A 9,475-nucleotide genomic window follows, 5' to 3' on the forward strand; every position below is an offset into this window, starting at 1 on the left:
AATCAGAATATTGTACCTGGTGGGGAGTGCACAATGTAAACATGAAACATATGCAATTACCTATATTGTAGTGTGGTACAGTTATGGAGGCCCTTCATAATGCAGAGGTCAGCTGCCTGCTCTGCCAATAATTAGCAACACAGGGTGGCCGCAGGTCCTTAAAAAGTCTTAAATAAAGTTTTCCTAAAATAAGGCCTTCAGGGAATTCAGGAATTCAGATTCAGTAGGTCTTAAATATTTTTGGTCACATTACCATAAACATTTCTCCAGTCTGACGGACCCAGTGAGTGTCCATCAAGAGTACTTTTCCCCCCGCTGTAGTTACCGCGTCATCTAAGTGACAAAAAATAATCACGCATCAAAACGTGCGAATGATTCTTCTGATTTTATTACATTTAGCTTAAACAGCGATTTATAATGGATAGTGTATTTCTATCATCAATGTCGCTGTAACAACATTCGTAGTCACGGGAAGAAGGAGGCGGGAACCGGCGAACGTTCAAAGAAAACTTTAATAATAAAATAAACAAAATAGCACAAACAGAACCAAAACACAAAATAAAGTCCAGGCCTGGTCCTCTCTAGTCTTTCACTGTCGTAATGCCTCCTTTTATCCTTCCGGAGCTCCTCTGTGGGACTCGAGACCGGTGAGTGGCACAGGTGTCGTGTTAGCATTTACTCCACCGGCCTCGCTCCGTTCCCACGGCTCTCGGCCCCGCCCCCACTTGAAACACTGATTCCAGTGTGACGAGTGGGGCAGGGCCGAGAGCCGTGGGAGCGGAGCGAGGCCTGGTCCTCTCTTGTCCTACACTGTCGTTACTCCTCCTTTTATCCTTCCGTAGCTCCTCTGTGGGACTCGAGACCGGTGAGTGGCGTAGGTGTTGCTCATTGTCAATTACTCCACCGGCCTCGCTCCGTTCCCACGGCTCTCGGCCCCGCCCCCACTCGTCACAGTCGCGCTGTTGAGGCTCGTGCTGCCTGTCTCTGTGAGAGACTTTCATGGACAAAGATCAGAACAAAGATCAGAACAGAATTGTTGCGCGCACTCTCCAAGCAACAATGGCGTTTTTGTTACTGAATGATTCAGCTGTTTGAAGGAATCTGTTACTGTCGGTTTAGTCTCGTGTTTAAAAGTTTGCATTTTTCCACAACATTTCTCATTTGTATGTTCAAAATCTTATTTACAACATTAATCTCATAACATTGTTTATTGCAGTTGTAATTTTGCAGGGTAAATTATTTAATTTGATTGGTAACAGCCCTGTAGTGTATTAAATTTGTTGATCAATTTACATATCGTATCGTGACTTCGCTGGTGATACACAGCCCTACTGATAATAATCAGAAATGTTTCTTGAGCTGCATATTAGAATGATTTCTGAAGATCATGTGACACTGAAGACTGGAGTAATGATGCTGAAAATACAGCTTTGACATTGCAAAAATAACATTAAAATCCATTGTTTTAAATTGTAATACGTTTTTTTTTACCAAATATTGCAGCCTTAGTGACAGCCTTAGCATTATTATAATTAGCTAAAACTAAAACCATAAATTCTGTTAATTTAAATAAAGTTAACTGAAATAAAATTTTTCAGTTAAATGCCATAGCTGAGTTGCCCGTTTTCTTTTTGCATAATTTAAACAAACTAAAATTGAAATAAAAATTCATTAAAATTATATAGATGCATTATAAATCACTATATCAAACTAATTCTAATTAAAAAATCAAAAATAAACTACTGTTTTTCCACTGCTATATGTGGAATGTGAGAGTAAGCTTTCTCTGTGTGGTTTTAGTAATTTGAGTACAAACCTTTTGGACCCTTTTTACGTCTGTATTTAGCACTGATGCGAAACTGTTACGTGTTTGCATCAGAGCTTTATATGAAATAAATGGAGCCACTTGTATAATTTAGTTTTACTTCCTGACATTGACGTTATAATTTTCAGAAGGTTAACATTTTTTTTTGTTGTTGTTTTCCTTTTTTTCAACTAACACTAACTTGTTTACCTATGTTATTTAAAGCCTTGTGTAACTTATTAGGCCTTTACATTTTTTCTTTGCTGTTTGTATGCAGTATAGTTTAGATCATCATCAGTATTGATGATCTTTTTGGATTTGTTTCTCAGGGAATCAGACATCACGAAGGAGCGCATTCAGAAGATCCTGGCGTCGGGGGCAAATGTGATTCTGACCACAGGAGGCATTGATGACATGTGTCTGAAATACTTTGTAGATGTAGGAGCCTTGGCTGTGAGGAGGGTGCTCAAGAGGGACCTCAAGCGCATCGCCAAAGCAACTGGGGGTCAGCTGACTGCACTTGCTTTTGTCTACACTTATGCTTAGTAGAACCAGGCCTTCTGTTCTTCAAATACAGAGGTCATTTATTCTCTGTGTCTTAATTTTAATGAACAATGTTTTGATTTTTCCCCTACAGCCACTGTGTGCTCGTCTCTGTCTAACCTGGAGGGAGAGGAGACGTTTGAGGCGGCCATGCTGGGTCAGGCTGAGGAGGTGGTGCAGGACAGAGTGTGTGACGACGAGCTCATCCTCATCAAGAAGTGAGAGCATCTTCCTTTTCCCTCAACAAAACCTGTAGAATAGAATTCATGCCTGATCATTAGATTCTGAAAATTACCATTTAGGATGCATGCACTTCACGTTCTCCGGAGATAAAGCCATGCAGTAAAATAATTCCACACTGCCTGTATAGTGAAACTGTGGCTCATTAAATCAGTTCTGGTTCCTTTTGATCACTCTACCTCGTACCTGGATAACTGTGGCACTTCCAGAGCTGATAAATCGTGCATTCATCGGAATAGACTTGGTCTTAATTTAAAGAGATGCCATTCAGCACATTATCTATTGTGTTTTTTGGAAAATAAGTTGCACAGGGTCAAAAATGCATTGTTGAGAAAAAAAAAGGTTGTTTAAAGTACTTTATTATGTTCAGAAATTATGTAAAACATCGATAAATAAAATGAAATGTTTACAATCATTAGAAATGTATTTTAGTTCCCCTAAAACAAATAGTTCCTCTTATTTAGTTCCACAAAAATCCATCAAATTTAACTGTACAGTATACAGAACAAGAATAATAGAAATAAATGATAGTGTCTTTCGTTATAAACATTTATTGAAAACACCATGCCTAAACAAGTTTAAAGTGAAACTCAATTAATTTGTACAATTAAACTTGTTATGCCTTACCTTGCCTAACAATACAGATTGTTAAATGTTAGGAGAGAGAAAACATTTCTGTATGAACGAACAGATCGGTAATGTCTAATTTGCCTACAACTGATAAATTATAAAAACAAAAAAAAATTACTTGCATTCTGAAAAATAATACGTTATGCAATTAACTGCATGGGACCTTGTAGCAGCGTTTTGCATTGGAAACCACTTAGTAATTTTTTATGCCTTTTTCATTTCTCTCTGTCTCTCAGCACAAAGGCACGCACATCTGCCTCTATCGTCTTGCGTGGGGCGAATGATTTCATGTGTGATGAAATGGAGCGCTCGCTGCATGATGCCCTGTGTGTGGTGAAGAGGGTGCTGGAGTCCAAGTCTGTGGTACCAGGAGGTGGCGCTGTAGAGGCTGCGCTGTCCATTTATCTGGAGAACTATGCAACAAGCATGGTGAGGACCCAGTCTTTCACAGCTGCCTGCTGGGATCTTTATTTTCTTGATTTGTGCTTTTATGTTCAGTGCATAGTCGTCATGATCGTGTTGTGTTGTAACAAACTAACAGGTAATTTATAGCTAATGTATCAAATAGTGAAACAAAAGGCAGGCAGGCTTTTATTGTCAGTTTCTTTAATATTACTGTATTGTGTGCAATTGGATGTATGCACACTCCCATTATAATTGCTGCCGTGCCTGTTTGATGGCTTGTGCAGTTATACGCGTGGGAGACAGTGAGAGTCCTGAGTGGGGAAAGGGACAGATAAACAGCTCTGCTGACAGCTGCTTCCATCCTGCTCAGAACAAACATGCCTTGTTTATCACTGAGACGCATTAGCCCTGCAGTGTGATCAGTTACAGTCTATTCAGGACCGCGTTCAACAGCAGGGTTCACGATCGTAGATTTGTAGTGATTTATCTCAACTTTCTAGTTCTGAGGTCAATGAATCTATACATCAGTGTGATTTCTGCTTTATTTTTTAAAAGAAAATCTTAATTGCTGAATTCTCAATGAGGAGTTATACTCTACAATCCTGAAACGTTCCACCAATCAGAATGGTCTGTGTTGCCATAGAAACAGGAATTGGAGCAGAGTCTGTTTGAATATTCCAGTATTTTGAAAAACTTTAAATATTTTCTTGCCTACACCATAGTGTACTTTATATTGCATTTTACAAAGTTTAGCATTTCTCAGAGCTGGTTAGTTTGGTTCTTAGCTCTAACTGAATAGGTTATAATGATTATGGAGAAAATTAATGGGGAATAAAAGGGAAAATGGTGTGGGCACGGTTGCACTCTTTAATATGCAGTAATTGTGCTTTTTAATAATGTGCGTGTATGAATAAACCATTGAAACTTTGTGTGTTTGACGTAGGGTTCCCGTGAGCAGCTGGCTATTGCTGAGTTTGCTCGCTCTCTGCTCGTCATTCCTAAAAGTCTGGCAGTCAATGCCGCACAAGACTCCACTGACCTGGTGGCCAAACTCAGAGCCTTCCACAATGAGGCTCAGGTCAACCCTGAACGCAAGAACCTCAAATGGTTAGTGTTGCTCTCTTCTCGTCACACAGGGAAAGCTGTTCAGCTCTTAGAAATATGACTGCGTTGTCAGACAGCAGACAAACGTACAATCAGGAGTAAGAACTCCTGATGTCCTTGGAATAGATTTAGTAGATCTGGAACCAATGTGGCCTATTATGGATTAAGCTGAGAGCCAATGCAGTTTGGATTACTCTGTTTAAACCTGTTTTTGTGTGCGTGCTGTTAGGATCGGGTTGGACCTGGTGAATGGAAAGCCAAGAGACAATAAGCAGGCGGGAGTATATGAACCCATGATGGTTAAAACCAAGAGTCTGAAGTTCGCCACAGAGGCAGCCATCACCATCCTTCGAATTGATGACCTTATCAAGCTCTTCCCTGACCAGAAAGAGGGCGGGCCGTCCTACCAGGATGCTGTCCAATCAGGATCTCTGGAGGGATAAAGTTCAGCTACATCAAATCTTTAATTGGCTGGTTCTGGTGTCGCTCCACTCAGCTTTTATATTTATATTTGGATCCAACTGATGAGCTGTTAGTGTAGAATGTGCACTTTGTTTGCGTTACATATGTTTTGCTATTAACATGGCTTGTTTGTCATGTGTAATGTAACAAATGTTCCTTTTTCTGCCATTTCAAAGACAATAAACCAGAATGGTGTTGAAAGGATTTTTGTCTCTAATGTTTTGTGAAAGAAAATATTAAAACAAAAAATCAAAAAAAAAATGTTATTAATCAAAAAACCAAAAGCTGATTTTTTAGTACATTTATGAATTAGTACTTTTGTAATTTAATATTTTAACTCTGTTGACTTTATTAGGCAAATGCATTCAATATTAAATCAATACAAACACAGTTAGACCAAACAATCACCTCAGATGCGTATTACCCTCCTTCCTTCCAAGCTGTGAATGTCTGAGCTACTCCCCTCCATGCAGCGAAACTGCATAGTGATTTATACTGCCAGACTTGGAAAAAGCATAATAGTCCATATCACTTATGTACTTTATTCTTATTTCAACCCTGAACGCAAGAACCTCAAATGGTTAGTGTTGCTCTCTTCTCGTCACACAGGGAAAGCTGTTCAGCTCTTAGAAATATGACTGCGTTGTCAGACAGCAGACAAACGTACAATCAGGAGTAAGAACTCCTGATGTCCTTGGAATAGATTTAGTAGATCTGGAACCAATGTGGCCTATTATGGATTAAGCTGAGAGCCAATGCAGTTTGGATTACTCTGTTTTAACCTGATTTTGTGTGCGTGCTGTTAGGATCGGGTTGGACCTGGTGAATGGAAAGCCAAGAGACAATAAGCAGGCGGGAGTATATGAACCCATGATGGTTAAAACCAAGAGTCTGAAGTTCGCCACAGAGGCAGCCATCACCATCCTTCGAATTGATGACCTTATCAAGCTCTTCCCTGACCAGAAAGAGGGCGGGCCGTCCTACCAGGATGCTGTCCAATCAGGATCTCTGGAGGGATAAAGTTCAGCTACATCAAATCTTTAATTGGCTGGTTCTGGTGTCGCTCCACTCAGCTTTTATATTTATATTTGGATCCAACTGATGAGCTGTTAGTGTAGAATGTGCACTTTGTTTGCGTTACATATGTTTTGCTATTAACATGGCTTGTTTGTCATGTGTAATGTAACAAATGTTCCTTTTTCTGCCATTTCAAAGACAATAAACCAGAATGGTGTTGAAAGGATTTTTGTCTCTAATGTTTTGTGAAAGAAAATATTAAAACAAAAAATCAAAAAAAAAATGTTATTAATCAAAAAACCAAAAGCTGATTTTTTAGTACATTTATGAATTAGTACTTTTGTAATTTAATATTTTAACTCTGTTGACTTTATTAGGCAAATGCATTCAATATTAAATCAATACAAACACAGTTAGACCAAACAATCACCTCAGATGCGTATTACCCTCCTTCCTTCCAAGCTGTGAATGTCTGAGCTACTCCCCTCCATGCAGCGAAACTGCATAGTGATTTATACTGCCAGACTTGGAAAAAGCATAATAGTCCATATCACTTATGTACTTTATTCTTATTGTAGGCTGTTATTCACAAATAATCTTCCCATTTCTTTTCAGAGGTTGTATGAATCACCATGCACTTTTCTTGTATGGAAAATGGGCTTATCTCCATGCGTCTGGTGATATTTTTCATATTTGGGCGAACTCTCCAAGAACTTAAACAAATCATACATAATGTCAAGCTGTTTTGTTTTTCAGTAGTTAACTACTTGGCCTCAGCTGGTGATATTGGCTTTTTAACACAAACATGGCCTGAACTTGACATTACAAAGGCTACAGTCTCAACTTTTGGCAATAAAAACAAAAATAAATATGCAGCATCCAACGTAATCTTGTTAAAAAGGCATTTCCTGTACAGTTGCTCCATTTGTGCTCTTAACTACTCACCATAGATTTTCCATTGGGTCACAAACGGGACCAGTTTTGAAGTTTGCATCTAGACCGTCCCAGCAGTCTTGAGGACTCTGACCTTTTTAGGCCAGTTTACACTGACTAGCATCGCCATGGATCCAGTGGCATATCTGGGTGTACTTGGCGGGTGTTATTCTGACTGCCACATTATAGTCCTTCTGCATCCCATCAACATCCACCAACTGGTGTCCAGAGAACACACCAATTACCTTCCTTTTCCTCCCTGATCTCGTAGCCTTACATACACACCGGCTCCACTTGACCCCTTCTGCACATCACAGTACTGGTACATTAGGTCATTCGATTCTTCTAAGACCGAACAGAAGCGGTAGACCACTTTCCCTAATTGGTCATTGTCAAAACCAGAGAAGTGGATTCTTCCAGCTGGGATGCCCTTGACTACAGGAACAATGCCTAACTCCATGAACTTCATCTTATGGGGTCGTTTCAGCTCCAGAAGGGCATAATCATAGTCAGCCGAGACCTCCCTGCCTGCTCTCCTCATCCAGCCCATTGGCACCTGTGTTCGTTTGACGCGTGTCCACCTGAACACCGGTTGTCTGGACTGGTCTGAATCCGTGTCGCGTCTAATATGGTTCTTTCTTGTCCTCCTGTGTTCTCTTTCTCTATGACGTAGTTCTCCTTCAGTGGCTACTTCTCCTTCATTTCCCACTTCGCTTTCTCTCCTCTTTCCTCCTCTCCTCCTGCCTCCTCGTTGGCGTCCTCCCCTGCATTTGGAGCGAAGCTTCATGACACCCACTCGGAGCCTCTTGGTCCCTTTCAGATAGACCTGGCCATCATGGACACAGTGGGCAGAAGTCAGTACGTGTTTTGGAGAAACCAAGATGCCTGAGCAACCCGTAGAGAGCTTCACTGAGGCAGAAAAGGGGTAATTGGTGATGAAATGTTTATCTGTGATCACAAAGTGGCCGTCCATGCCGTATACATGCCGTTTTCTGCGTTTAAAGTGTCCTGCCTTGCAGACAACGGAAGAGGATGCGTTTCTTAATCCAGTGACCCCTTCCAATTTTATTTTGGTGAAGGTCCGTGTTCCGTTCTCGTAGACGGTTTCATAAGACAGTAGTCGTTCCAGCTCAGATGGCCTCGGTTTTGGCAGCTTTCTTTGGCACTCAATCACACACAACACTCCTAGCTCACTTAAGTTGTCAGCAGTGAATTCTGGGCTTTGAAGCCTCACTGTGCTTTGGTCCAGGATCACTGGAACTTTTATATGTGTTAAGTGGCAGTCATATTCATTGTTTGTGATGGAAGCACCACTATAGACCAAAGAAATAACCACAGCCAGTGCAGTCAGACTGAACGACAAAGATGGAGGACCTGTCATCTTGCTCTACCTGAAGGTAAAGAGACAAGAGTTCAGTGGTGAGGCTAAAAGATAGTTTCAATGTTTCATAAACTTAAAGATCAACACCAAGGTAATGGTCATTGAACACTTCTGGTAGTGACAATGTTGGGCTAAAAAATTTGGTGCACTTGATGTGGCTAAGGAAAATTAGAAACCGGCACCAAAAAAGGCAGATGTGTGCTTGCCGATGTACTCTCCTGACTAATCTCATCACAGGAATTGCAATGCAGACGTAGTAGCATTTTGGGAGGAGTAAATTTTACATACATGGCTTGAACAACCGGATGAATTTTGGTTCAAACCACCTCTGGAGGTCATTTTAAGATAACTATGCAATCAGCAAAAACGTTTACACTAGGGGTTGCACCGACTAATCGACTAGTCGACTTCAATGCTCTGCCATGACGCTTTAAGCTTGATGTCGACTAGTCGCTGGTCCTATAGAGGGCGCAACAGGATTAGAAATCTTTGATGGACTTCCACATTTACGCTCCGTTTCCAAACAGTTCAAATGACAAATAAATGCATACTCTGAAAGCGCTCCACAAGACGTGTGATTATATTACTGGATGCTCGAAATTGAACGGGAGAATGCACGTTTTAAACAGCTTATTGTACAGGTACGTTAATCGTCGTTCTAATCTAATGCGCTGCTGCAATGTAACGTACACACATAGGCTATCATTCAGCGCAGAAATGTATTGTCAACACTGTTCTGTGATTTCTCAATAAAATAGCTTAGAAACTGAAAAGTTCAAGCATTTATTTCTTAATAACTAAATTCCACAGCTTCACTACTAGCAGAGAGACGCTGCCAGGCAGAATTAATTCACACACACAATCGCTCTCACTAATGCATTCATAATAATGTAACCTTTACTGTGCTACTTTATCTGTATCTGATTTAGAATGAGCAGAAATCTGAGAAATATAAC

At 40.4% G+C, this 9,475-nt stretch overlaps 2 protein-coding genes and 1 pseudogene across 2 annotated transcripts in view; 2 read left to right on the forward strand and 1 right to left on the reverse strand.

Annotated features, from left to right (window-relative positions):
* Window positions 1-5,391, forward strand: part of LOC107669694 (T-complex protein 1 subunit alpha-like) — a 14,179-nt gene extending 8,788 nt beyond the window's left edge. The window contains exons 8-12 of the mRNA XM_016462045.1: window positions 2,134-2,309; window positions 2,442-2,565; window positions 3,454-3,646; window positions 4,566-4,729; window positions 4,956-5,391. Of these exons, the coding sequence (XP_016317531.1) occupies window positions 2,134-2,309; window positions 2,442-2,565; window positions 3,454-3,646; window positions 4,566-4,729; window positions 4,956-5,169 (871 nt within the window). The 3' untranslated portion in view covers window positions 5,170-5,391. The remainder of the gene's footprint in view (window positions 1-2,133; window positions 2,310-2,441; window positions 2,566-3,453; window positions 3,647-4,565; window positions 4,730-4,955) is intronic.
* Window positions 5,392-5,640: 249 nt separating this feature from the next.
* On the forward strand, window positions 5,641-6,430 carry LOC107669696 (T-complex protein 1 subunit alpha-like). Its single transcript, XM_016462047.1, has 2 exons — window positions 5,641-5,768; window positions 5,995-6,430. The coding sequence occupies exons 1-2, from the start codon at window positions 5,656-5,658 to the stop codon at window positions 6,206-6,208; spliced, it is 327 nt and encodes a 108-aa protein (XP_016317533.1). The 5' UTR covers window positions 5,641-5,655; the 3' UTR covers window positions 6,209-6,430.
* An 806-nt stretch (window positions 6,431-7,236) lies between these two features.
* On the reverse strand, window positions 7,237-8,519 carry LOC107669685 (inactive serine protease 35-like; annotated as a pseudogene).
* Between the last annotated feature and the right edge of the window lie 956 nt (window positions 8,520-9,475).

The sequence above is a fragment of the Sinocyclocheilus anshuiensis genome, unplaced genomic scaffold (assembly GCF_001515605.1).
Source record: "Sinocyclocheilus anshuiensis isolate Anshui unplaced genomic scaffold, SAMN03320099.WGS_v1.1 scaffold416, whole genome shotgun sequence".
In the NCBI taxonomy this organism is placed as follows: domain Eukaryota; kingdom Metazoa; phylum Chordata; class Actinopteri; order Cypriniformes; family Cyprinidae; genus Sinocyclocheilus; species Sinocyclocheilus anshuiensis.